Raw genomic sequence first — 25,081 nt, forward strand, 5'->3', positions numbered from 1 at the left:
AGCATTCATAGCGACACGACGCTCAGCGCGACTTGCGCGCCGGGGGGCGGAGATGGTCAGCACTCAGCGCGAGCAGGAAGCAACTTCCAGTCAGGACGCGCAAGCCGACGCCGAGCCGAGCACTGCAGACGATCAGCCAGACAACCAGTCCACGGCCTCAAGGGACAGCGAGGAGAGGGACTTACTAGAAGCGCCGGTCAATCCGTTGTACGCGGCGACGTTCGCACGACCTCCAGCCCTGTTGTCCCATCTGAGCGAAGAGATGAAGGAACGCTTTAGGGCGGCATACCTAGAGGAGCCGTACTGGAAGCGCCGGTACGAGGATTCGGGACTCGCGAGCGACACTTGGACTCCCGGAAGGCGCTACTACAAGTCGGACGATGGCCTTCTCTTCTTCCTTGACGCAGACTACCTGCCGCGCTTATGCGTCCCGGACAAGTTGGTAGGCGAGATCCTCATCTCAGCGCACGAGGAGCCGATGGAAGGCGGACACACCTGCATGGCGAAGCTCTGGGCACGGCTACACCCGAAATTCTACTGGAAGCGCATGAAGCGCAGTGTCTTCCACTTTTGCAGATCCTGCGACCCATGTCAGAAGAATAGGCACCTGACCTTCAAGAAGTACGGCACTCTCATACCTAATCCCATTCCGCAAGCGCCGTACGAGTCCATATCGATGGACTTCATCATGGACTTGCCTCTATCGGCGGGGTTCAATGCGATCTACGTCGTGGTTGACCGACTTACGAAACACGCACACTTCATCCCGACGAAGACGACCATCGACAGGAAGCAGACGGCCAGACTCTTCGTGGAGAAGGTAGTATCGCAGCACGGAGTGCCGGCGAGCATCGTGTCCGATAAGGACCCGCGTTGGACATCCGACTTCTGGAAGGATGTTGCGGCGGAAATGAAGTCGGCGCTGCTGATGTCGTCAGCTCACCACGCGCAGACGGATGGGCAAACAGAGGTGGTCAATCGGTTTCTCGAGACGATGCTGAGGTCGTACGTCGCGCAGGACCCGAGCGCATGGTCTTCATACCTCTTCATGATGGAGTTCGTCTACAACTCCGCCGTGCATCGCTCGACAGGCGAGTCCCCCTTCATGCTGCTCATGGGATACCAGCCGCAGTCAATGCTTGACCGCGCCAATGACAACGGGTCGGGGAAGGGTACAGCCCGCCTTCCCGAAGCCAAGGCGTTCTACGACGACCTACGCATACGAAGGGATGCGGCGCGAGACGCCATCGCTGCGGCACAGGAGGAACAAGCGCGCCTCTATAATCGCGGGCGCAAACCAGTCCCCGAATTCAAGCAAGGGGACATGGTGCTCGTCAATCCACACTCCATGGAGTGGGTGGAATCGAAAGGCAAGGCGAAGCTCACCCAACGCTGGATAGGACCCTTCGAGATCGTGCAAAGACTCAATCCCAACGTTTACCGCCTCAAGATGGACGACATCTATCCGGGGCTGCCGATATTCAACATAGAGCACCTCAAGGCTTACCATCAAGGGAAAACGGACGTCGAAGATCGGCGAGCCAAGCTGCCGCGCACGCGGTCCGAGAAAATTCCATCCGAGGAATACCACGTCGAGAAGATTGTTGATCACAAGTGGCTTCGCAAGGGGACCCAGCTAAAGCTCAAGGTTAGATGGGTCGGATACGGATGGGAGCACGACACCTGGCAATCGGAGCGCGACCTACGGAATTCGCCCGAGCGCGTCGCGGAATACAAGCTCAAGCATGGTCTGTGACGAACGGTGACTGCATCACGCGCGGCGGAGGCCGAGTAGATAACTCTATCTTATCAAGGTCAGGCGGCCTGGACGTCTGCCTCCCTCGTGTAGTACATGACTTCTCGCTTATTTATGACCCTCTCGCTTCGCTCCTACCTCTTCTTCCTTCCTCCCCCCACTCTCTGGCTCCAGCGCAGGAGGCACGGATACCGTCCGAGTGCGTTAGGAGTAAGGTTGCGCGGCACGGTTACCGTCCGGGCGATCTTTTCAGAATGGGCTCTCTCGCTCTCATCTACGACGTTGCAGCCGATGCACGTGTTATCACCACCGCGACCGACTCTCAGTGGATATCCCGCGGCTCAGCAACGGTCGATCTGGAGCGAGTCGACCCAGGCAAACGTCTCTCTGCGGCTATTACTCGCCTCTCCGATGTCCTCACCGGCTGGCCGAATGCCGATCTCCCGTGGCTGGGACATGGACCTCGCTCGCTCCTCGAAGGCATAGATGACCCTCTGTGGTGCGTCGTCCCAGAGGTTCCCCAGGACGCTGTCACCATAAGCGGCGATCGGCACTGCGCCACGACCGAATGGAAGACCCGCATAGACCAGCTGGGTACGTGCGCGACAGGCGCGTGCTTCGAAATCATTAAGAGTCTTCCCTCGGTCTTCGTGCGGAGGATCGGCGGACGCGACGTTCCCTATCAGCCGTTCGAGTACGACGAGGATGTTACTTACGCGACCGACTTCGACACCCGAGCGGAAGCGCTCAGCTTCCTGACCACAGTGGGCGATGAAGTCTTCGCCAATCTCGCCTTCCTAGCCTGGGCGACGTCCTGCATCCCTCGGTGGGAACCGCTGGTCCTGGGCAGCACCGCCGAGTTCATCAAGAGCCTCCGCCTCCACGACCGGGCGAAGCGGGGCTATCTGTTCGACCCCAAGATTGACTGGGTCAACATGAACTTACGCTTCCTCCTCAAGGCTCACGTCCCCTTCCACTACCTCTGGTCGCCCGAGGCAGCCGGCATCCCTCGCCTCAAGATGCTGGACCCTTCCTTCATCCTCTTTGTGCGTCGATCGAAGCGGGAGCTGGGCCGCTGCCCATCAAAGGAAGAGGTTGCCAACCAGTATCCCGGAGGCGGAGCGCTGACAAGCTTTGACGAGCACTTCCAAGAGCTTGACGATCAGCATCCGCAGCCGCTAGCGGGGGCGCTTGAGCCGCGTACTTATCAGGTCCAACTGTTCGAGAACTGGTTCCCCTACGAGCTTCGTGGCGTAGACGTGTTGCAACAGGCACTCTCGCGCTGCTTGTCGAGCCTCGCGAACTTTTGCGTTGAGAAGGAGCACGTACCGGTGTGTATCTACGGGTGGACGGGTGACTCGCTCTACCGCGCGACGAGCACGAAGGAACGGCTTGAGTTCTTCCGACTCCCCTTAACGTTGATGGAGTGCGGCGAGGTCGACCTTCGCGAGCTCAAGCAACTCTCGTGCGCACCGTCCTCGGCGGAGATGCGCGTTCCCGAGGAGAAAGACCGCTTGGCGCTGCGCGAGCCGCAGATTCTGGTCGTCGAACGCCACTGGACCGACGTCACGAGCTCGTGGTTTGGGCTCGCCCCTCGAACGGCTTCGCCAACGCGTCCTACGTCCCCGGCTCCTTCTCGCGAGCTCAAAATACGCCCTCGTGCGCCACGCAAGGCTAGAGAGCGCGACGAGTCGAGGCGCCCCTCGCTAGCGGAACGGCTCTCTTCCCCTACAGCGGGGCCTCCAGCCAGGCGAAACCCCGGATCTCTACTCGAGCGCATCGGCCCTCCTGTCTCTTCCGTCGCCGACGAGCCTGCTGAAGGAGGTATGGATTGGGAACCCACGGTCAGCACTCCCGAGCCAGCAAGGAATCCCGCGCCGTCGAGCAGCTCAGCGCCAGCGAGGAACCTGGCATCGGCAAGGAATCTCGCGCCGTCGGGAGGAAGAGGCGCCAGAACGAGCTCTAGCTCTTCCCTCTCGTCACGCCAGCGCAGCGCCTCTCCTCCTCGCGGGCGTCCTTCGGGTCTCCCGGCGCGACTGAGCGACCCCGACATCATCTCCCTTCCGGACCCATCGTCTCGAGCGGCAGTCGTCACGCGTGCGAACTCGCGCCAATGGAGGGCGTCCCGGCAGCTAGTCCGCTCCGATCTCGCCGCCCTGGATTCGAAGATGTCCCCTCGTCCTTGCGTCGCCGCCGTTAAGAAGCTCGTCGACACCATTCCTTGGTCTCGGGAGGTAGCCCGTCACGGCTACATCGATGTCGGCTCGCCCGCCGACCAGGTGCGTCTCTACGCGTGGGGGGCGAGCGAGTCGGCGCGCGATCCAGTCATCGACATCCTCGGACGCGTGCTGTGCTCCGGTGTCGAGGCGCGCTTGGGCCTGTCTACAAGGCTCTTCAACACCGAAGCGGTGGAAGCCTCGTTCCAGCGGCAGTCAGGTCAGTCGGTAGGAACCCTGGAGTACGGGCTAGGCGGCCGCGACTTGACGGAAGCGTACATGACTCAGATAGAAGATCTCGCGAAGCGCGCTCACGCCGGCTGCTTCGCCTTCCTTGGGGGGCCGGCGGGCTACGCTGTTCGGCGATTCGTCTGGCACCTTGTGGTCAAGAAGATAGGCCAGGGCCCATGCGAGGACACCCGCGTTCACCAGACCGGCAATCGCATGTATGCTGGCGACGGCGCAATCGCGTACTACGACGAAGCCAGCACGCCTGAGATCCACGCCTTCAACGGGCGAGTGCGCATCCCGGCTGATGGAACACGTCCCGAGATGATTCAGTACTTCTTCCCGACTCAGGACGCATACCACGAACGAGACGGACGTGGCTACGGATGGGGTGAGTGGACCGAGGAGGACGAGGACCTCTGCGACTTCATAGCGGAGAACATCAAGAATGGCCGTGTCAGCCTCAAGACGGAGGGCGACTGGAAGCGCGTCTTCAAGGATCGCCATCGCGCTGCTCAGACCGCCGGCCGCGACTACGAGTACCGCAACCGCTTGCGCGAGCGCGACGCCTCGCGCTGGGCGTCCTATCTCAACGACATGCACGGCCTTAACATGAGCTCCGTCCGCCGCGTCGACACTCTCCTCAACACCCTCGAGCCGCGCTTCTTCCGCGTTGATTGAGACTCTGAGCTCTCAGAGTGGGGGGCTTTGTGGGAGACCTGGGCAGAAGGCTACTCTTCGCGCTCCGAGTAGGTCAGATACCTCTTTTTTTCGTTTCTTCACGGCCTTTGTACTACTACTTCCGTGATAGCTTGACGTACCTACGACACCCTCGACGGGATCTCGGTCACGTGGACCGCGCGCGCCTCGCGGGGCGCGCGTCCCACCATTTATGTATTACGACTCGCTTACTCGCCTCACGACTCGCGTACTGCGATTACGAATATTATTATCACTTGCTTTCTACCCTAATCGTCCCGCGCTCGACCGAAGAGTCTCGCGCAAGACGAGAGTAGACCTGCCTGCAGTTGCTGCAGACGGGTTTGGGTATTGGCCAGGTGTTACACCTGACGAGTACTCGCCTCTCGCCAGAGGCGACCACTTCGCGTCCCCTGAGTACACGCCGCGGGAGATCCCGCGCGGGCTATACACAGTGCCCGCAGGATGTGGAGGGGAAGAGGCCCTTTTCCGCTGTCGCGATGGGTGTATGGGGCGATGGATGTTCTGCAAGGCGTGTATAGTCACCCGACATGCCCACTGCCCGCTGCATTGGATCGAAGTGCGTGGTTACTCTCGCTCCCTTGCGCGCGTCCTAATCGCTTGACAGGAATGGCTTGTTGATCGCTCATACTTCCGCCGTACGACTTTGCAGGACATGGGTCTGCGTGTCCAACTCATGCACCCTCCCGGCGACCACTGCATCGCTCCCGCTAGTGCCGACAAGGACTTTACGGTCATTCATCACAATGGAATCCACCGCGTCTCCGTCGACTTCTGCCACTGTGGGCGCGGACAAGGCGTGCACCACCGTCAACAACTAATGCGGAATGGCTGGTGGCCCGCAAGCGTAGCGAATCCACAGACGTGCGCGACGATCGACTGCCTTCGTCAATTCCACAAGATCAACAACCTCAGCAAGGTCGCCGTCTATGAATACTACCGGGCGCTGCAGCAGTTGACGGATAACACGGGTGCAAACACGGTCATCGTGCGTGTCTCATGATATACTTCCCCTAACGCGCGCTAACCAGATACAGGACAAACGGCGTGTATTCATGTTCATCATTCGGCAGTTTCGGCACATCCTACTGCTGAAGCGCGCTGGGCGAGGGCATTTTGCGGATGGCGTTGCAACAACGCAAGACGGTCAACTTGCTCTTCGATGTCCCGCATGTCCCCAACCTGGCCGCAACCTTCCCGACGACTGGCAATCGGCCCCTGCCGCGGATAAGTGAGTTCAAGTTTTGTACCGCGAGATCAGTTCTGACTGCCCCCCGTCTAGATTTCTCTACAGGCTATTCATCGCAGAGGACGCCAACTTCCGCCTCGTCAACGCGAATGCGTCCAGCTTTGCCAAGGATCCCTTCCTCGGTGACGGATGGGGGTACTTTGTTGCTCATCCCGACTATATGGCGTACATCAAGCAGTATATTCACGAGTCCGACGTAAGTGATCAACTTGACTACGGTGCTTGTTCCCTTAACGCTGATCTCGTCCCTTTAGATATCAACCTGCTCCGGCTTTGCCGCTATCTTTCTCGCCAATCTCAAGCGGGTCGCAGGCCTCCGGACGACAGGTGTCGCCTCGATCTGCTGCTCGCGCCACAATCTCATCCGCGCTAACGGTGTTGGTGACCTGCAAAAGGGGGAAAGGTACACCAACATTATGTTCTATCCTCGCGTCTGGCTCACGCCATATACAGATTTGCTAACATGACTTATGTACTGGCTGCCGCTATCAAGGGCGCAGGCGTCACGGATGTTCTACATACGTATGATGTTGCGTGCATATTCTCGGCAAACCTCTGGGCTCGCAACGCGACGTTGCCGCCCTCGATGCAGATCACAATCGCCCCCAGCAACTTCACCTCACGCGTGCCAAAATTCCACCTCCCTGCACACAAGCCCGATTGCCATGCACGTCAAGCGCTCAATTTCACGGACGGCGCAGGCCTCACGCACGGCGAGACGGTGGAGCAGAACTGGTCCATTATGAATAAGGCGGCAGCTCAGACGAAACCGATGGGTCCCGGTACTCGACAAGGCACCCTCGAAGACATGATTGGATGCCTCAATAAGTCCTGTATCGATGGCTTAGGTATGGTTTCTCATTCAGTCTATCTCGGCGTCGCCTTGACATCCCTTTCAGAAACTGTCATGCCGTCGCGCATGCGCAAAGCGATCAAGGGCTATGCTATTGCTCAACCCGAGCACGAGCAGCTTCACGCCGGCCTCATGTCCGTCAGCGCCGAGACGGTCGAGAAGTGGCTTGCAGACGAGCGCGTTTGGCAAGAAGACAGGTCCAAGCCATGTCCCTATGAGTACAACACCCATCGTATGTTGCGCTTTCACCATGCGCGTTGTCTGCTTATTGATTACCCCACTTCACAGACAAGAAGCTGAAGGAGGTCGAGCTCGAGCTCGAGCGCGAGGAGAATGAGTCTACGGCAGATGGCACGGCCGTAGTATTCGAGTGCACACCGAGCTCCATGGTCAAGCTCGGGCTCGACATCCAGGGTACACAGTAAGTCTTGCTCTTCCCGCAGAATGTTGTTTTGCTGATCCTCGAAGACGTCTTCTATCAATCGATAAGGTCGCTCAGAAGAACCCGACGCCTGCGCAGGAGGTCGACTTGTTGAAGCGCTCGCGGAACTTGAAGAAACGAATTGCGGCCTTCCGACGGAAACAGCACATATACATGCCTGGGCTCGTGTCGTATCTCGAGGGCATTGGACGCGTCTTAGCTGACGACGGCGAAGACGCAGAAAGCATCCGACTGTTCTTACCCTCCGATCTGCCGAATATCGCCGTGCGTGCAGCCGTCTGCGCCCCCGGGCTGGCTCGCATCGAGGAGCGCCTGCGAGACGGCGAGGCTCACGAGAGTCTCGAGGAAGTTCGCCATGCCCTGCGAGCACGCACCGTCACGAATACGTTCCGAAACACCCAGGTTCGCGGCCAGCCCATGAGTACGCGTGCACGGTCGACTTTCGACAAGATCTCCAAGCGCGTCCATAGCGCCAAGATACGGTACCGCGACTCGCGCAATGCGCTTCTACGTCTTCGAGGACATGGCGACTGGGAGTCGACCCTTCGATATCTCGATGACGGCGATGTTCGTGCTCTTAACGAGCGCGCTCTGACGGCAGAGGAGAAGGCGGAGGGCGAGCGCACGCATGAGATGTCCGCCGTTGATTTCTCATCCGAAGGAGGCGTGTACATAGCAGGGACGATAGCTCGAGGCGAGACGTCCCGAACATTGTCCTGGATATGGTACTCGGTGCCGCAGAACCCCAGCCTTAGGGATCCGGTGCAGAATGAAGGTGCGTTGCAGGCCCGACATGACTATATTCGCGATGCTCATGTTGTCACAGCTCTACGTGTCGAATACCTGAAGTCTCGGGCGCGTCGTGACAGGCATCGTGAAGAGATTCGCTTGCTTGAGGAGGAGATGCGTCGCACGCTTGCGGCGTTTACTACCGACGCCCTGGAGTGGGAGCAACGGGCGTCGAGACACACCACCGTCGACGACGAGCTCGCCGAGGGCCTGGTGTCATACGCGATGGAGCAGGCGTCCATCGCCCGCTCTCGCGCAGCGCGATATCGCTTGAAATGGGAGGCAGTACGGGCGCAAGGGCAGAAGGCATTGGTACACGATTTCGACGGTATACATGCGCTACCCGATGCGGACACAATCCGCGAGCTACAAGAACTCGTCGAGACTCCCACTGCCGACGAAATGGACGACGATGACACCATATAGGACTTGCGGTTCACAGCAAGGGCAAGCTCGCTATCACACCGGGGGTCTTCGTCTGACCCCTCTCGAGTCGATTCCGGCTGCATCTCCGTTGTCACCTCTTATGCTATCTCCCTCGCTCGTCCTGAATCATATCCTTCGTCATTGTCGCCACTGCCACCATCATTGCCTCCGCCGCCGCCACCAGCGCCGTCATCGCTACAGGTGCTCCCGTCGCTAGATACGGTTTTGCCATCGTCCCGGCCTTTGCCGTCCCAGAGAACCGCCGGTCGCTGCAACCCAGGCTACTGCCGCTGCCACTCTTTTTCTTGTTTTACCCCCTCGTCGTGTCGGTACGGACCCTGTAGATGCTATGTAGCCATTGGTCTCGTTTATTGTGCCAGCACCGACCCTACCGGCCGTGCTCATTGTTATGTGCGCGGCTGGCACCCGTATATATATATCGTGCATGTCTGACATCGAGGCTGACCACAGGATCCGCCGATGGCTGCATCGCCAGCGATGGGCGGCGCACCGACCGACCCGCCACCCGACGCCATCAATCCCGCCTCTACCTTTTGGGGATATCGTCGAAATACCGGTCTATACTAACAAATGCACCGAAAGACACCGGAAACCGAGGTTTACGGTAATTGATTCAGTTTCTATATATACAGGGGGGCGCATCGAGATATGGCCCTGTGGTGACAGTGCTGCCGCGGCAGTGCAATATCGAAACACGACCCCCTGCCATGGTAGGGGATATCCAGATATCCCCCCGGCCAATGGTGCCTCGTCGCCTCAACCGGCAGACGCGCGCGTCGCCTCGATCGACTGCCGGACGCGCACGTCGCCCGATCGACCGGCGGACGCGTTCGCTCGTCGCCTCGCTCGACTGGCGGGTGCGGCCATCACTCGCTCGATCAACAGGCGGCCGCGCTCATCGCTCTATTGACGAACTCATCGCTCGCTCGCTCGCTCGGCCGGACGCGCACGTCGCCTCGCTTGATTGGCAGACGTACACGTCGCTCGATTGGCAGACGGACGCGCTCGCTCGGCTGGCCGGACGCGCACGTCGCTCGATCGACTGGGGCAGACGCGCTCCTCGTCGCCTCACTGGCCGGACGCGGCTAGTCGTCGCCCGGTCGATTGACGGACGCGCAGCTCATCGCGTGATTGGCGGACGCGCCCATCGTCGCTCGCCCGATCGACCGGCGGACACGCTTTTCGCTCGCGCGATCGACTAGCAGTCGCGCCCATTGCCCTCATGGCAGACGCGCTCGTCGCCTCGACCGGCAGACGCGCACATCGCTCGCTCGACTAGGGCGGACGCGCACGTCGCCTCGACAGGCTGGTGGACGCGCTCCTCATCGATCGATCGGCGGACGCGCTTTCCGCTCGCTCGATGGCCGGACGCGCACGTCGCTCGCTCGATCGACAGGCAGACGCGCACGTCGCTCGACCAGCAGACGCTCAACGTCGCTCGACCGACTAGGGCAGACGCCCCCGTCGCTCGCTCGACTGGCGTAGGCGCACGTCGCTCGCTCGATAGACCGGCAGACGCGCATGTAGCCCTCGTCGCCTCGATAGGCGTGCGCGCTCCTCGCCCGATCGATAGGCGTACGCGCTAGTCGCTCGCTCGGCGGACGGACGCGCTCGTCGCTCGATTGACGGACGCGCTACATGGTCGCTCGCTCGACAGACGAGCTCATCGCCTGATTGACCGGCGGCCGCGCTCATCGACTGACTGGCTGGACGCCTTCGTCGCTCGACAGGCGGACGCTCATCTCTCTCCTCCAGCGGACGCGCTCATCGTCGCCTCGATTAACGGACGCGCACGTCGCTCGACTGGAGCGACGCGCACGTCGCTCGCTCTCACGCTGGACGCGCACGTCGTTCGCTTAATTGGCGGTCGCGCTCATCGCTCGCTCGCTCGGCAAACGCACGTCGCTCGTTCGACTAGCAGTCGCGCTGATCGCTCGATCGACTAGCAGTCGCGCTCGTCGTCGCCTCGACTGGCAGTCGCGCACGTCGCTCGCTCGACTGGTGGACGCGCTCCTTGTCACCTCGCTCAGTTGGCGGACGCGCCCATTGTCGCCTCGATCGACTAGCAGTCGCGCACGTCGCTCTCGATCGGCGAACGAGCTCGCTCGCTCGACTCCCGGACGCGCTCATCGCCTCGACAGACGGACACGCACGTCGATCGCTCGGCAGGCGGACGCGCTTGCTCGCCCGACTCGACTAGGGCAGACGCGCACGTTGTCGCCTCGACCGGTTGGCAGACGCCCTCGTCGGCGTCACCCGATCGACTGGCAGACGCGCACGTCGCTCTCTAGGCGTATGCGGCTAGTCGCTCGCTCGATTGGCAGTTGCACCCGTCGTCGCTCGTTCGACTAGCAGACGCGCTCTTCGCGTGATTGATGGACGAACTCATCGCCTCGCTCGATCGACCGGATGCGCTCATCGTCGTCGCCTCGCTCGACTGGCGGACGCGCTCGTCGCCCGGTCGATAGGCGGACGCGCGCGTCGTCGCTCGTCGTTCGACTGGCAGACGCGCTCATCGTTCGACTAGCAGACGCCCTTCGTCGCCCGGTCGACCGGCGGACGCGTCCTTCGTCGCTCGCTCGGCAAACGCATGCGTCGCTCGCTCGCTCGACTGACTAACAGCCGCGCCTCGCTGCCCGACTGACAGACGCGCTCATCGTCGCCTCGCTCGACTGGCGTACGCACCCATCTCTCGCTCGCTCGGCGGCCGCGCACGTCGCCTCGACTAGGGCGGACGCGCTCCTCGTCGCTCGCTCGAACGATCGACTGGCAGACGCGCTCCCCGTCTCCCGACTGACGCGCTACATCGTCGCGCTCGCTCGCTGGGCGGACGAGCCCCTCATCTCTCTCCAGGCCGCCGCACGAGCTCCCCGTTGCTCACTCGCTCAACCGACTGGGCCGGACGCCCCCGTCGCTCGCTCGACCGGCAGCACGCGCACGTTGCTCGACTGGCGGACGCGCACGTCGCTCGATCGACTAGGACAGACGGACACGCACGTCGCTCGATCGATCGATTGCCGGACGCGCTCGTCGCTCGTATCGACAGGCAGGCTAAACGCGCTACATCGTCACTCGACTGGGCAGTCGCGCACGTCGTCGCTCTCCCGGCGGACGCGCTTATCGTCGCTCGCTCGACGTGCTGACGCGCACGACGCTCGCCTCGACTGACAGACGCGCACGTCGCTCGATTGGCGGACGCGCTACATCGCTCGCTCAATCGGCAGTCGCGCTCGGCGGACGCCCTCGTCGCTCGATCGGCTAGCAGACGCGCTACATCGTCGCTCGTTCGACCAGGCCGCCGCGCTCATCGTCGCTCGATTCCCGGACGCGCTACATCGTCGCTCGAACGACTGGTCGGACGCGCTCCTCGTCGCCTCGATTGACGGACGCGCCCGTCGCTCGCTCGATCGATTGGCAGACGCGCTCATCGCTCGACCGCCGGACGCGCTGCATCGTTCGCTCGGCAGGCTGACGCACACGTCGCCCGGTCGACTTGCAGACGCGCTTCTCATCTCTCTTCTGGCAGACGCGCACGACGCTCCACCGGCAGACGCGCTCCTCGCTCACACTCAGGTTTATTTCCTGTCGTCTGACCTTTTTTTGCTTCTCCCTCTTAGTCATGAAGTAAAGCCGAATCCCATTGCTAGCGGGAGAACGTCTCTCTACGCGCGCGATACTAGAACTCAGTGGGTATATCTTGCATGCAGCCTGAGCAAATGCCGACAGAGAGTAGAGGTGTGGCACAGTGGACGTGACGTGCTGACCGTGTGAGCGGTGATTGCCGAATGATGAGGTCGCACTGCCATCCCTCCCTTGTCGGAAGCAGCCAGCTCTTTTGAATCCCGTAAATGAGTCCTCCAGTAAGTGCAAATCTACATACGTGCACTTTTGGCGCTGATGGCAAATGTGACAGCATCCGATGCACAGCCTGTCCGTGGACGAGCTTCTCGAGCGCGCGGCGTCTGTCGCAAACCTCGCGATGCTGCGCACATACGTGGGACCATCCTCCATACAGATCGCGGCGATCAACGAGTATAGTTCCCTTCTGGAATCTGAGCTCAGATCCCTTCTGCCCAGCGACCCATCTACCCGCGACGGGATCCTAGCTCAGCTTGATATACACTGGTCAACCCTTGCTCCCATCCGCCGCCTCCCCAAAGAACTCTTGATTGAGATCTTTTACCAGGTAGCAAACGAGTCGCCCCTGCAGACTCTGCATGTTGCAGTCACCATCTCGCAGGTGTGCGCCGTCTGGCGAGCAGTCGCGCACGGGCTCTCGAAGCTGTGGACCAAACTGGTCGTCAAGTCCATGCGCAATTTCGACCAATACTGCGAGCTATTCCTTCCAATAACAACTGAGGACCTTAGTCTTTTGTGGGGCCGCATCGAGCCGTACGCATCTTGCTGGAGCTCCCTCACGCTGATGGGCCAACTCAGTATGTTGCCCGATCTCCAAGTTCTTTACATGGAGAACCTTGAGCGGCTGGTTCTCGACGCCTACGGTACGCCCAACTCGCCAGAGCTCAGTGTGCTCGACTTCGTTGTCGCACCCCGTCTTCGCCACCTCGCGCTAACGTTGGACGCTCTGCAGAGCGAAAGGCAGCTGCACGTTCCCGTCATGTGGGCGCCCACGTCTTTAGAAATCGACGCGATGGCCCCCTTTCCCGTCACCTATACTCTCCCCCTGCTCCGGGCGTGCGCAGGCACGCTCCAGTCGCTCGCCCTCAAAGTCCGCCACCCGCTAGACGGACTCGAAGGCTCATACCCCTCGAGCGCGTCCGAGCAGGACACGTTCGAGCTAAACGCCCTCACCGACCTCAGACTCGTCGACCCCGCCTGCGCGCTGCTCGATCACATCATCGCCCCGTGCATCACAGTGCTGATCCTCAGCAACGTACCGGCCTATGGTACGCGCTCCCTCCTCGGATTCCTGACCCGCAGCCAGCAGTCACGTACTCTCCTCGACCTCAGGGTCTTCATCCCCGCGGAGCGCGAGCCCTCCGCCTGGCTCCCCTGCATCCGGCTGATGGACAGCCTCCGGGACCTGCACTTTGACGCCATGCTGTCGAATGCCGAGTTCTTGAAGCAGATCGTCCTGCACACCGACGGGCCCTCGCTTCTTCCCGCATTGGCATGGGTCAACATCGCCAGAATATATATGGACCACGAGGAGCTGCGTCCTGCCATCCATGAGGTGACCCGGTCGAGGCGAAAGCGGATAGCTCCCCTGGACGGGCGACCGACGTGGCAGGTCCTCGGCTGGATCCAGGAACCCTGAGGGGAAGTTTGGCTTCTTCTGTGGGATGCATAGTGCTGTCTATCACAACGCTGTAGTCTCTGGTACCATGATGCGTAAGATACATGTCGGCGATACCGAAGACGTGGCTCAGTAGCAATACAGCACGGGTGAGACGAGAGAGGAACAGCATCATTTCAGTGAAAGACAACGCGCAGCACCACATTATGAGCACACGATTCGAGTTCAATGCAGGGTAAGAACCATGGCCTAGCGTAACGAGATTGCGTATCATGAAAGCGGGCGTAGAGGCGAGGTCTGAACGAGTACGTCAGCGGAGAGCGGCGTCGTTGGATCGAGGCCCTGCCATTCGTAGCGCAACGACAAGCGCGAGCAGCGTCTTCGCCTCGAGCGCGTCGCTGCAGTCGTTGCCACGCGTATCGATCTGCGCGTGCGCACGCGCCGGGTCGGCGGTCGAGTCAGCGCTCCAGTGGCGGGCGAGTCTGCGCTCGGCTGGCGGTCGACTCCGCGCTCGACCGGCTTTGCTCCGGTCTGCAGCGAGCTTATATCACGTGTCGCACGAGGCGAAGCCGGTAATGTGAACGCCGCTCGACGTGCACATGGGGATCAAGCTAGTGCGCATGGGGGACGGTAGACCATACACGATGGATGGCTGAAGGGGTCGCCAGTACCAATGGATGGTGCGAGGATGAGGACGGCGGGCTTAGTCGGTTAGCAGAGCGGTGGGCGCGCGCGGCGTGGACTTATCTTGGCGGCAAGGAATGCTGTCTTATCGGGAACGAGAATAAGCGCTTCCTCATCCGGGATGAGGGTAGACGAGTTTTCGGGGACGAAGACGCGGCGTCGAGTTAAGACGGCGAGATAATGACTATGGTGAGGCCGATCCGCGAGGTGAAGTTCCTCTGTCGAGCTGCTGCAACGAGTGGGACGGGCTAATTTGAGCCGAGAGCTTCCCCAGGTTGGTCTTGCAGGATGAACAACTCTCCGGTGCTCGTAGTGTGATCTTTTGCAACTCTCGCAGCGAGCTTTCAAGAGTTCCGCGCCGCGGTCAGCCATCGCTTCCTTTCTTCGCCGAGCTGTACATGAGGCGAGTCCGATTTGTACAGATTTCTTCTTTGAAATGCTTCGTCAGAAGCCAGCACAAGTACGAGCGAAAAAGGGGACGTATTCAGTAAATTTTCTCCTTGAGCCTTCGACAACAATCCTCTCGTCCTCAATTATGACCGTCTTCGCGTCATCCGGCGGATCAGTGTGTTTGTCAACGCCACTTTGTCGGGAGTCACTTGAGAATCGGATATTCTTCGTCGAAGCGTCACTGACCTAGAAGCAAGCGAGGAGATCTCGAGCTTGGATAGGCAGTTGTTCTACAGGGAAGTCCTATTTCAGCCGCGCCGTCAGCGGCGGCGGCGTCTGAGGTATCCATCTGTATCCTGGATTCAAAGATGTATGCCCGTACAGGATAAGAGGGCGTCAGATTAGGGGAGCCCAACGAGCAAAGTCGTGACTTTCAGGATGAGGTCAGAGGGTGGAGATGGCAGGAAGACACTCAGCACATTACCCGAGCCTCCAACCAGATAATACCCTGCGGCATGAGCTGCTTAGACGGCTGCGGGCATTGAGAAGCAACAAGGCAACGCCAAACGGGGAAGATCAAGAAGTGATCCGAACCAATCATGGACAAATAGCGATCGTCCCATTCCCGAACTGACTCTGCTTGAGATAGCACGGCTTGACGGCACCCTTTGACCATAATCTTGCTTTGACGCTTGATAGACCTCCTGAATGACACCAATGGGCTGCTCAGACCATCACCACAAGCATTGTTCCGACCCGCACCATCATCGAAACTACGACGACGTACGGGCGATGCGCCATCTCATCGAGCAGCTCTCCGGCGACCAACCCTTTGAACCTGGCGAAAACTATGCCTCTGTACTCGAAAAAGTAAAACTCGGATTTGATCATGCGTTTCGCGCCGTCGCCCGCGACCCACCCCCTGGGACCAACATATACAACTCAAACCACATCAACATCGTCTGCCAGACATTTGGCGCCTTCGAGCGCGGTTGGGCAGTCGCCGAACGCCCCGAGGGACAAAGCCTGGCTCCCCTCCTACGCCGGATTACCCCGCGCATGATTGCGTGGGCCACGCTCTTCCACCCGGAGCGCGGCCAGATCGTCGATCCCACCGGCACGCGCGAGACGGGGCGCGAGCTCGCGGGCATCATCCAGGTGTACCTCACCCTCCTGGAGTCGGACATGGCGCACGCGAAGCCGCTTCTGCACGCGCACCCGGACATCGTCGTGCAGGCGCTCGAGCTCTGGCTCGGCTTCCCGCGCTACATCGCGCGCGCGCAGGCCGAGGAGGCGCGCGGGCCGCCGCGCCCCAAGGGCAGCTCCGACTTCTTCAACCTCGCGTTCGGGCTCGTCGGGATCCTCTTCTACATCCAGAGCATGCTCGCGTACGAGGGGAACGAGCCTACCGCAGCGGACCGCGCGCTCTTCCGCCGCAGCCTCCAGAAGGCCGGCGTGACAGAGAGGGTTCTTTACAGGCAAATTCCCGTGCAGACAGACTTTCTCAGCACCCTCAACATGAGCCCCATCGCCGGGCCGCAGACGTGGACGAAGCACTTCGCGCTGCTCGCGACACTCGTCAAGCACGCGGACCTGCAGCCGTCCAAAATACCGCCTGCGGTCATCCCCTTCGTCCTCGCCGGCGCGCAGACCTGCCTCCGCACCCCGGACACGCACGCCGGCGCCTTCTGGGCGGCCCAGCTCGTCGAAAACATGTGCGCGGTGGCCAGGAGCAACCACACGCTTGTGCGCGCCATCGCGGGCGGGGTCTTCGACGTCCTGTGCGCGCTGGACCGGGTGGCGGATGTGCTGTACGACTGCCGCGCCCTCGCGCGGCGGCTGGCTGCGGGCATGGCGCACGCGCGGGTCCTGCGCGCGTTCCGTCGGCGGCACCCGCGCCCGCCCGCGATCCACAACATCCCGCCGCGGCAAGAGCTCTTCTGGCGCGATGTCGTGCAGGCGTACCAGGCCTACACGCGTCGTTACAATATACACCGCAAGAGTGAGGAGTGGAGAGGCTGCCTCGCTTGCTATAATTTGCGGGTAGGCGCGACTGTGCAGAGTGTGGTTTAGGGGTGCTGACGGCCCGCAGGGCCCTCATAACCGTTCGGCGAAGGTTTGTCCCTGCGGCGACGCCATGTTCTGCTCTGGGAGCTGCCAACGGATGCACTGGGAGGAGCGACACCGCGAAACGTGCTGCGCGAGAAATGGAGTCTGGGGCCTCAACGGTACGTCCGTCTACCGCATACTGTCCAATGTATACCGCAAAGATATGTTGCTCTGGCGAATTCCGATCGATATCGTTCTTCTCCCTTTTATCGCAAGAATTCTGCTTCCACCGCACTCAATGATCGCCCATTCGCCGTACTCTACACTCCTGTCTTTCCGATACACATCCCGCACAACACACCTCATGGTTCATGACTCCGCAGGCGCCCTCTCGGTTGTGGACCTCATATTCATCTGCTCCCTCGCGCGCGAGCACGTCACGAGAAGCGCAAGGCGGCGCATCGCGGCGGAGATGGCTCGACTTCTCAAGGGACGCAGCAGCCCGAGGCCCGAGCGGAGCACGCAACAGGGCGAGCCCGCGCCGCGCGAGCAGTTCGTCGTCCTCTGCGACCTGACGGACGCCATCCCGAATCTGCGCGAGAAGGTGTACATCCGCGGCGCTGGCGAAGGCGAAGGCGCCCACCCACTCTTCTCCCCCCACGTTGTGGCCGTCGAGGTCGTTATGAACCTCGGCAGGCGGCGCGTGCAGCATGTCCTCCCTTTCGTCGTTGCCATGGATATTTTCCTGCCTGAGCAGCGCAAGCCTTGATCAAGGTAGTCATGTCTTGTCCTCGCAAGTTGATTAGTCCCTGCACCGCGTCGCCACCTACCTTCTGCCTTCTGGTGTTGTCGCGCTATTGTGTAGGTTTTATGCAATGTCACTACCCACTTGACTTGTGTAACTACTCGCTTGACTCGAGTACTTTTTGGCCGCAGGGCATTCTTCCTCAGCGGGGAATGCTCTTCACAGATTAAATTGAAGCAGATCCATATGCCCCATGGGCGTCACGCCCTTTAACACTGAGCGTCGATCGCTACAAGTCACTTCACTTACCTCGCCATCCGTTGCGCACCCTTTCGGCGATCTCCTTTGCTCGAGTCCATGGCATAGAGCAATTGTACTTTTGTCGCGTCTTCGGAAAGACTTGGGAATACAAGCAAGTTGACGAGCTCAAAACCGTATATAATTAGAAGCGAGAGTGAGGAGCATATCATTCATAACTCCTATGGATGATATCACGGGGTAAAAGGTCAGGGTGACATGCTGGGTAAACATGTCGGGTAAAGGTGTTGGGTAAAGGTGTCGGGTAAAGATGTCGGGCTTCCCACGGTTGGTGATGGATCGGCAATTTCCGAGTATGCTCTCATCGTACCCTTGCACTGTCTGTCGCACAGTATAAGTCTCAACGTATGAGTCGCTCTGAGTTAAGTCCCCTCGTGTTACTTGCATTATCTCAATAAAATAACACCGCCAGGGAAACCTACGGATGCTACTTCTCCTCAACCACGTGTTGTGGGATCAAGCGGGGATCACCGACGCGCTTTGGGCCACCCTTGTCACCGACCGCCATCTCTTCTGCCATTGGACGTGCACATGCCTGGAAACTGGACTTTGGACGATTACTTATGCATCCTTGCCGTCAACATGAGGCTATCTATTGCAGGGTCCCGCAAATTGGCCTTCTCTCTTCGGTTCAAGATACACAGATTTTCAAGGCAGCTCATCGTCATTCTACGCAGGACCAAGGCTGTTTTGCACTCCCTCTCAGCATCTAGCGAAGTCTATACATCCTTTGGAAGGCTCTTGAACGTCCTTGAAAGTCTGTCTGTCAATTCCATCTCACGTATTGTCGTTGGCTCCCAAAATCACTCGCGAGAAGGTGCGCTCTTCAAATTTGCGAGCCTCATTTCCTCCCATGTACAGATGCGTTCAGAACAGTATCTCTATCGGTCCTGCATAACATATGCAAAGGGCATCACGTGAATGCGTTACGGCGTATATATACTGAAAATTTCCCATCAGCCGTCCTTTTCCTCCTTCTTCTCAACCACCACCACCATTGTCCGCTGCCTCCACATCCTCGTCATGCCTCGTGCCTCTCGTGTCAAACCTTCCGGCGACCTTGTGGCTGCTGCGCCCAAGAAGGCTCTTTGTGAGTTTTCCCTAGCCTCGACTGCGCTATTGGATGTCGGGTCCTCACGCTGCCCCTCAGACGAGATAAATGGGGCGATGATCCCACTGGTCCCCGGCAAATGGTGTGTGGTCTATCCCTGACGCTGTCCTTCACTCTGATCCTCCCACCAGCCTCGTTCTCAAGGAGCGCAAGCGCGTTGACCTCCGCCTGTTGCCCTTCAACCCCGACAACGACGACTCGGATAGCGACCCAGATGAGCCCGTCACACGCAGCAGCAGGCGTCTGGCAGAGAAGGCGATCAGCGACCCCGCCCTCCACGACTGGGCCTATAGCTACGTGAGGCTCGTTGCGCCTGCCATCGAAGGCGGGGCTGGAGCCTCGTCATCGGGGGGCATGCTGCTGGCCGACGGCGCGGTCGTTGTCAAGTACTTGCGCTGTCCGGGGGAGGTCAACGGGGCTCGGATGCGCGAGTGAGTAGTCGCTTGTTATCTGATGTGCTGCCGCCCACAGCTGAGCCTCGCCTAGGAGAGTGCGTTACCCGGAGCTCATCGCCGTCGATACACATGTCCTGGTCTGGGCCAATAAATTTCATAGTATGTTGAGCCAACTATAAGTATGCCCAGTCTGATGGGCTCTGTTTGTAGGTGTACTGTGCGGTATCATCGACTTGGCTATATACGGGGAATTGGTGATGAAGATACGCGATGGCAGACCTGTTCCATGTCATCCACCCGTCGACAACAACGATCTGACCTGCAGGTACCATGTTCCAACAGCTCAAGACGACGTGGTGAGTTCCCCTCTCCAGATATGAGCTTGTACTTTCGTATTCATCCCATCCACAGCCCGTGGCTCGCGAGATGATGTGCATGGCCGACATGTGCACTCTTGGACAGGTTTGGAACACCATGATCACAGGCCAAATCCGATACTGCATCCCCTGCGCCAAGTTCTTCCATGCGGGATGCCTCGAGGAGCATGGGAGTCAGGTCACCGTCGCTGACATGAAGGACCACCTGGACGACTGGAACCAAGGCCACCTCCACCACGTCCTACGCCCTGATCGCCCAGCGGAGCGCCCTCCTGCGCCCTACATCGGCTTCGGCGTCGACGCCGACGTCGACAAGGACATCGATGACACCGCGAGCGCGCTCGCCTGGTACGAGACGACCTGGGCAGAGCTCGCCTGCTTCCCGATCCGCCGGCGCACGAACCCGGGCGAGGCGCCGCAGACGCTCGAGACGGTCATCCTGCACGCGATCAAGATGGTGAAGGATGGTCGTGGCGAGGAGATTGTTCCCGATCCCGCACAGTGGGTGCGCGATCCGGAGGTCGGGGGTCCGCAGGCTGGGATCCGTGCCACGAAGTATCTTGTTGCGAAGGACCTGAGGAAGCTGCGCGGCGAGGACCGCTTCCGTCGCTTCACGTGCATTGGGTGCATGACCCAAATCATCTAATGGTGTATCGAACCGATTCAAACGTGGCGCACCGCGTCGCCACCTACCTTCTGTCTTCTGTTGTTGTCGCACTGTCGTACAGGTCTTATGCGGTGTATTTGTTGTACTACTTTCGAAATACATATCTTGGAGCAATCTAAGGCTCGTGAGTGACGCGTAGTGTCTCATCATGTCATTTCCGAGTATGCATCGTTGGTACGCTCAGATGCACGCAGCAGACGAACGTCCGCGGAAGCGTGATGGAGCTCAAAGGAAATGCTCCCGTATTGACGCGCCGATCAGAATCATTAAGCTCATCTGGATATGCTGAAGGAATGTCCACCACAGATCCATCCGCCAAACCCCTTGCTTTCATGGCATATCTTATGTCAGTTTGACGCCGAGCGGGGCGAACGACAGCGAAGATCATGCGAGGCCAAGGACGTGCGAACGGCCGAGTTCGCGACTTGTTTATTCGACTCATCGAGAGGATCTTATCCTATATCACTGCCAATCGCTAAAAGTGCCTTTCTTACGAGAATTGCATATCCGTATAACCAAACCCGCTCGAAGTACAAGTGCGTAACCCTGGCGATGAGCATATACAGGTCCTACCAAAATATACACCGCCGACCATGATCACACAACCTTCCCTCCGCGTACCGCTGCAAACGCACCGGCGTACGCGTATCTCTTGCACGCGGAACCGCCATCGAGCGCGCCCTCCGCTCCGACGACGCCGAAGTTCCGCGCACTTTTCCGTCTAGCGCCCCCTCCGCAACCGGCGTGGCCGCAGGGCGCACGATCTAGTGACCGCTGCGCTTACATTTCAAGCACCCACCAGCGACGTAAGCGAAAGTGAGCCGATAGGCACGCTCAGCGACGAGAAGGCACGGGTATCGACAGCGGACGATATCAGCACGCGCCCGAGCCGAGGCATCTCGGGTACTAGGCCGCCCATTCCGCGAATCGACGGCGTTTCCTGCGTGACTGCGTATTTGCTGAGCTCGCGCCTCTTGGCGCGCAACCAGCATCGAGAGCTCAAGCATCGTCCGTGCGCGGCGGTGTATGGATGCGGCAGCGAGACTATCATCCTTCTGCGACAAGCGGTGACGGAAGACCCCGCACGAGCTACCGCGCGTGGCAAGTCCCCGCGAGCGACGGCCCCAGCAAGAGCGGCCGTGCGCGACGAGGATGAGCACGAGCGTGACTGGGACAGACCTGCGACGGCTGCAAGCCGCGCGAGTCAGCATCCGACAGCAGCGTCTGCCCGCATGAGCGCGGACGACGTAAGTGCGCAGCCCCGCGAAGGGCTCGAGTGACCATCGAGCGCGGCAGACGTGATTGTCCGCAACTCAACGTCGCGATTCTGGTGCTGCTCGCTTCATCGCGCTTGGCTGCGCCGGCGTGGAGGGACAGAGGCGTGCACGCTTCGCGCGCGAGGCGATCGCCATTGGGTCTTCCGGTTGTACGACGACATCGAGGAAGTCGGAGCAGACCAAGCTGGTGAACAATAAAGTACGGGGGTGGATGCAGGTGCAGAACTATCGAGCGTCGACGAGCCGGGCCTGTAAACGACGACTTCATAGGCGCAGATGATGAGCGCAGGACCGCCCGTCGAAGTCGTGATTGCCGTGATAGAAGGGGAGCACAGCTGGCCTCCATACGAGAACGTCGCACAACGTGAGCATCCGCGTAAGGCGAGTTCTTGGCGGCCGACAATGAGAATCGTATCCTTGACGCTGAGGAGTGCGTCGTCAACAAGCCGACAATGATGTTGAGGGTCGACCGCGGCAAGGGCGACGGTCCAATGCTCAGGGAGCTGATGATCGCCACTGTCGATGTGGAAGGATAGTACAGGACCGCCAGGGTGCGGTTGACTGCGAACGCCGTGCGCGATGTCGGCCGCATTTCTCGTCCGATCTTCTTTGTCAACGCCGTATGGGTCGACGATCGAGCTACTTCGAACTCGGAGCGGCGAAAGATACCCCAATATAACGTGATCAGGAAATGGCGCAGAGTCAAGGGGAGGCGTCCGCCGCGCGATCGAAGTGTGCGTGCTGGATAGGTCATGTTCGGCCGCTATCCCGTCGAACGTTCGCCCTGAAGGTGTCTAGTTAGATATATAGCGAGCGGGATGCTCATGACGACGCACCTCCGCAAGGCGGCGGGAAGCATACGCCAACCCAGTTGAACCTCGTACTCCAGAAGACGGGAGGACATGCCTTACGAGATGGGCGACGTGCGCGCATCGCCCAAACTTCTGTCCGAGCCGGTCAGAGTCTATGCCACCATGACGGACAGAAACAGCATGGATTGAGCGAGGTCAGATACCGTTGTAGAACCAGTCACAAGGAGCTCCCTCGGGCACAAACACCAGAGGGCTCACTTCATTGTGTTCAAAACGTCTCCATCATGCGAGGTGGGGGAGAAGGCAGTGGACCATGGACGAAACAGACAAGTACACTAGTACTCACAAGACGAGGCTGGGCTCATTGCCGAGGCGAATGTGCAGCAAAGCATGGGACGTATGTGTCGACATGAAAGCGCGAGACAACCTGTTGAGACCAGCGCAGCCGGCCCTCAAGTGCTCTCATCCGGGCCGACCCTTCCGTGCTTGAGCGCCGACTGTCGTGCTCTCCCAATCCATTCGATCTGCTGAAAGGGAGACGGGAATATATGGTCAATCTCGCGCTGTAACTCTGTCAAATCAATCGCTGAAAGATGCTACACTAGTACGGCATCTTTACATTCTCTGGTAAACATCAATCGGGCTTGTAAAGTCATAATCTGCCACGAATGAGCGCGTGAAGATGAGCACTCAAAGCGGATACATACGCACCATTCTGAAGTTCCGTCATTGCCGCATACTAGGCATTGGCTGCGATGACCTCATCCGGATCCTCAAGTATGGCGATATCCATCCCACAAATACACCTGTTCCACCTCCTCGAGGCGTACACGTCGCGCAGTGCCGCCTCATGCTCCGGCGTCGGCAGGCTGTCCAGAGAGAGGACGCGCAACTTCGGTAGGGCTGGCTGCACACTCTCGTAGCAAATCAGAGAACGCACGAGATCGAGAGGGATTGTCGTATCAGTGAAGTGCAGCTCTTCGAGGCGCTCCAGTCTTCCCAAGCATCGCACAAGCATCTCTGTATCGTCCTCGTCGAGCTCTGGTACGATGGCGATGCAGACGTAGATGAGATGGGACACAGAAGAATCGTTACGTTCGAGAAAGATCGTGAGTGACTCTACGAAGAACATCGGCGCAATCTCAATGGTCAGCTGCTCAATTGCAGGTGCGTTGATGCATTCGAGCAGTAGACAGCCGTCCTGGTACAGGGTGAGAGTCTTCAAGGCTGGCATGAAGACAGGTATCGACCATCCGCGTTCATCAATCCGAGTTCCAAAATTGACGAACAGGTTTTCGAGAGTGCTCGCGCATTGATGCAGCAAGTTCACAACGTGGAGGAGGACCGCCTCCGTTGCCCTGAAAGTGAGAGTGAACGAGGTGAGCGTGGGCGGCATGCGAAATATGAGGGCCTGGCCAACGCCAAGTCGGTTTGTGAGGAAGACTCGCAAGCAGCGGAGGCGCGGCAGTACAAGATAGTCTGTGACCTCGCGCGCCTCCGGATCATCACAGATCATACCATGTACTGTCAGGTCTTCGAGGGTCGGTGCCTCCACACGCGCTGCGGCAGGAACTATAGCGCAGATGGGAGAACACAATGTCGCTACCCGCCATCTGCGCGCATGCATAGCGGGCTGGGTCACGAACAGCTCTGTCGTTCTCGTACTGAGGCAGTGCGCGACAAGCGGTAGAGAGCCAGTGAGGGTGATGATCCTTTCTAAATATGTGTTCCATTGATGCTCGTCATCAGCGAGAAGGCAGGGCCAGAGCAAGGGCGTTCCGTGAGCCACGCGACGCCAGACAGCGATGATGCTCGCAAGCTTGCATGCCACCGCGAGCTGCGATGTTTTCGATGCCCATGTTTTCGACGCCGACTTCGTCGCGTAGACAAATATCTCCGAGAGCAGTTCCGGGAAGAGGCGATGTACTGGTGCGCAGAGAGAGCGGTGGATGTCCATCTGAGCGGTGATCTTCCCCCGCACGGCAATCAGATCGTTCAGTTTGCGTGGTACGTCGACCACGCCGGCAATCTCCAAGTCCAAGAACTCAAGCTCGTCCTCAAGAAGCGCCGTATGATCATGTATCTCCTGCAGGCGGTCCAGGGATAGCTCCACGCTCTCGCGCTGCATTTCCAAGTTCGCGACTTCGGCAGCGCGCTTGAGCGCGGTCTCTATACGTTCCTGCATGTCTGCGCGGACGGTCAAAGTTAGTTCATGGAGCAGGAAGCCTCCTGGAGAGCACTCACGCTTAGTTCGGCGGCGAAGAGGATGAAGGTTCCTCGTGCAGAACACGCTGCATAG

General features: G+C 59.6%; 11 protein-coding genes across 11 annotated transcripts; 8 read left to right on the forward strand and 3 right to left on the reverse strand.

The window, feature by feature from the left end:
- Positions 1–208: 208 nt before the first annotated feature.
- On the forward strand, positions 209–493 carry SCHCODRAFT_02467268 (uncharacterized protein; the record flags this gene model as incomplete). The annotated part of the gene is made up of 1 exon (XM_050342665.1): positions 209–493. A coding segment is annotated over one exon (285 nt), but the record flags the coding sequence as incomplete, so codon positions are not given.
- A 921-nt stretch (positions 494–1,414) lies between these two features.
- Positions 1,415–1,756, forward strand: SCHCODRAFT_01050579 (uncharacterized protein; the record flags this gene model as incomplete). Its single annotated transcript, XM_050340931.1, has 2 exons — positions 1,415–1,525; positions 1,628–1,756. Coding segments are annotated over 2 exons (240 nt in total), but the record flags the coding sequence as incomplete, so codon positions are not given.
- Positions 1,757–2,010: 254 nt separating this feature from the next.
- On the forward strand, positions 2,011–8,679 carry SCHCODRAFT_02516371 (uncharacterized protein; the record flags this gene model as incomplete). Its single annotated transcript, XM_003027368.1, has 11 exons — positions 2,011–4,591; positions 4,634–4,872; positions 5,528–5,908; positions 5,952–6,151; positions 6,203–6,365; positions 6,424–6,572; positions 6,623–7,017; positions 7,069–7,254; positions 7,311–7,443; positions 7,491–8,239; positions 8,291–8,679. 11 exons carry the CDS (start codon positions 2,011–2,013, stop codon positions 8,677–8,679), a joined length of 5,565 nt encoding a protein of 1,854 aa, XP_003027414.1.
- A 761-nt stretch (positions 8,680–9,440) lies between these two features.
- On the forward strand, positions 9,441–9,902 carry SCHCODRAFT_02516273 (uncharacterized protein; the record flags this gene model as incomplete). Its single annotated transcript, XM_003027369.2, has 1 exon — positions 9,441–9,902. One exon carries the CDS (start codon positions 9,441–9,443, stop codon positions 9,900–9,902), a length of 462 nt encoding a protein of 153 aa, XP_003027415.1.
- A 122-nt stretch (positions 9,903–10,024) lies between these two features.
- On the reverse strand, positions 10,025–10,505 carry SCHCODRAFT_02080555 (uncharacterized protein). The gene has a single exon (XM_050341720.1). The coding sequence runs from the start codon at positions 10,393–10,395 to the stop codon at positions 10,147–10,149; it is 249 nt and encodes an 82-aa protein (XP_050197801.1). The 5' UTR covers positions 10,396–10,505; the 3' UTR covers positions 10,025–10,146.
- A 580-nt stretch (positions 10,506–11,085) lies between these two features.
- On the forward strand, positions 11,086–12,025 carry SCHCODRAFT_01339535 (uncharacterized protein). The gene is made up of 2 exons (XM_050341471.1): positions 11,086–11,247; positions 11,631–12,025. Exons 1-2 carry the CDS (start codon positions 11,110–11,112, stop codon positions 11,841–11,843), a joined length of 351 nt encoding a protein of 116 aa, XP_050197802.1. The 5' UTR covers positions 11,086–11,109; the 3' UTR covers positions 11,844–12,025.
- Positions 12,026–12,548: 523 nt separating this feature from the next.
- On the forward strand, positions 12,549–14,197 carry SCHCODRAFT_01216405 (uncharacterized protein; the record flags this gene model as incomplete). The annotated part of the gene is made up of 2 exons (XM_003027370.3): positions 12,549–12,560; positions 12,614–14,197. The coding sequence occupies 2 exons, from the start codon at positions 12,549–12,551 to the stop codon at positions 13,976–13,978; spliced, it is 1,377 nt and encodes a 458-aa protein (XP_003027416.1). The 3' UTR covers positions 13,979–14,197.
- A 1,493-nt stretch (positions 14,198–15,690) lies between these two features.
- SCHCODRAFT_02639781 (uncharacterized protein) lies at positions 15,691–17,989 on the forward strand. Its single transcript, XM_003027371.2, has 3 exons — positions 15,691–17,074; positions 17,124–17,259; positions 17,464–17,989. Exons 1-3 carry the CDS (start codon positions 15,749–15,751, stop codon positions 17,847–17,849), a joined length of 1,848 nt encoding a protein of 615 aa, XP_003027417.1. The 5' UTR covers positions 15,691–15,748; the 3' UTR covers positions 17,850–17,989.
- A 951-nt stretch (positions 17,990–18,940) lies between these two features.
- On the forward strand, positions 18,941–20,807 carry SCHCODRAFT_01243053 (uncharacterized protein). The gene is made up of 7 exons (XM_003027372.3): positions 18,941–18,960; positions 19,104–19,233; positions 19,294–19,336; positions 19,386–19,685; positions 19,741–19,808; positions 19,860–20,005; positions 20,061–20,807. The coding sequence occupies exons 2-7, from the start codon at positions 19,167–19,169 to the stop codon at positions 20,670–20,672; spliced, it is 1,236 nt and encodes a 411-aa protein (XP_003027418.1). The 5' UTR covers positions 18,941–18,960; positions 19,104–19,166; the 3' UTR covers positions 20,673–20,807.
- A 1,228-nt stretch (positions 20,808–22,035) lies between these two features.
- On the reverse strand, positions 22,036–22,903 carry SCHCODRAFT_02516996 (uncharacterized protein; the record flags this gene model as incomplete). Its single annotated transcript, XM_003027648.2, has 2 exons — positions 22,036–22,754; positions 22,807–22,903. The coding sequence occupies 2 exons, from the start codon at positions 22,901–22,903 to the stop codon at positions 22,036–22,038; spliced, it is 816 nt and encodes a 271-aa protein (XP_003027694.1).
- A 421-nt stretch (positions 22,904–23,324) lies between these two features.
- Positions 23,325–25,050, reverse strand: SCHCODRAFT_02639790 (uncharacterized protein). Its single transcript, XM_003027649.3, has 3 exons — positions 25,027–25,050; positions 23,494–24,969; positions 23,325–23,441 (listed from the first exon to the last, which is right to left on the reverse strand). The coding sequence occupies exon 2, from the start codon at positions 24,965–24,967 to the stop codon at positions 23,522–23,524; it is 1,446 nt and encodes a 481-aa protein (XP_003027695.1). The 5' UTR covers positions 24,968–24,969; positions 25,027–25,050; the 3' UTR covers positions 23,325–23,441; positions 23,494–23,521.
- Positions 25,051–25,081: the final 31 nt, after the last annotated feature.

Source organism: Schizophyllum commune, assembly GCF_000143185.2.
Source record: "Schizophyllum commune H4-8 unplaced genomic scaffold SCHCOscaffold_12, whole genome shotgun sequence".
NCBI classification, from domain to species: Eukaryota; Fungi; Basidiomycota; class Agaricomycetes; order Agaricales; family Schizophyllaceae; genus Schizophyllum; species Schizophyllum commune.

What these genes read in the sequence shown, in the direction of transcription:
- SCHCODRAFT_02080555 (XM_050341720.1), bottom strand. Translation starts at nt 10,395, where the DNA reads ATGAGCGCGGCCGCCGGTCAATCAGGCGATGAGCTCGTCTGTCGAGCG.
- SCHCODRAFT_01339535 (XM_050341471.1), top strand. Translation starts at nt 11,110, where the DNA reads ATGCGCTCATCGTCGTCGCCTCGCTCGACTGGCGGACGCGCTCGTCGC. An exon ending in CAGACGCCCTTCGTCGCCCG is followed by an intron (nt 11,248 to 11,630) that starts GTCGACCGGCGG and finishes CTCGACCGGCAG; the next exon opens with CACGCGCACGTTGCTCGACT.
- SCHCODRAFT_02639781 (XM_003027371.2), top strand. Translation starts at nt 15,749, where the DNA reads ATGGGCTGCTCAGACCATCACCACAAGCATTGTTCCGACCCGCACCAT. An exon ending in TCGCTTGCTATAATTTGCGG is followed by an intron (nt 17,075 to 17,123) that starts GTAGGCGCGACT and finishes GACGGCCCGCAG; the next exon opens with GGCCCTCATAACCGTTCGGC. An exon ending in TGGAGTCTGGGGCCTCAACG is followed by an intron (nt 17,260 to 17,463) that starts GTACGTCCGTCT and finishes ATGACTCCGCAG; the next exon opens with GCGCCCTCTCGGTTGTGGAC.
- SCHCODRAFT_01243053 (XM_003027372.3), top strand. Translation starts at nt 19,167, where the DNA reads ATGCCTCGTGCCTCTCGTGTCAAACCTTCCGGCGACCTTGTGGCTGCT. An exon ending in CCACTGGTCCCCGGCAAATG is followed by an intron (nt 19,337 to 19,385) that starts GTGTGTGGTCTA and finishes TCCTCCCACCAG; the next exon opens with CCTCGTTCTCAAGGAGCGCA. An exon ending in AACGGGGCTCGGATGCGCGA is followed by an intron (nt 19,686 to 19,740) that starts GTGAGTAGTCGC and finishes AGCCTCGCCTAG; the next exon opens with GAGAGTGCGTTACCCGGAGC.
- SCHCODRAFT_02639790 (XM_003027649.3), bottom strand. Translation starts at nt 24,967, where the DNA reads ATGCAGGAACGTATAGAGACCGCGCTCAAGCGCGCTGCCGAAGTCGCG.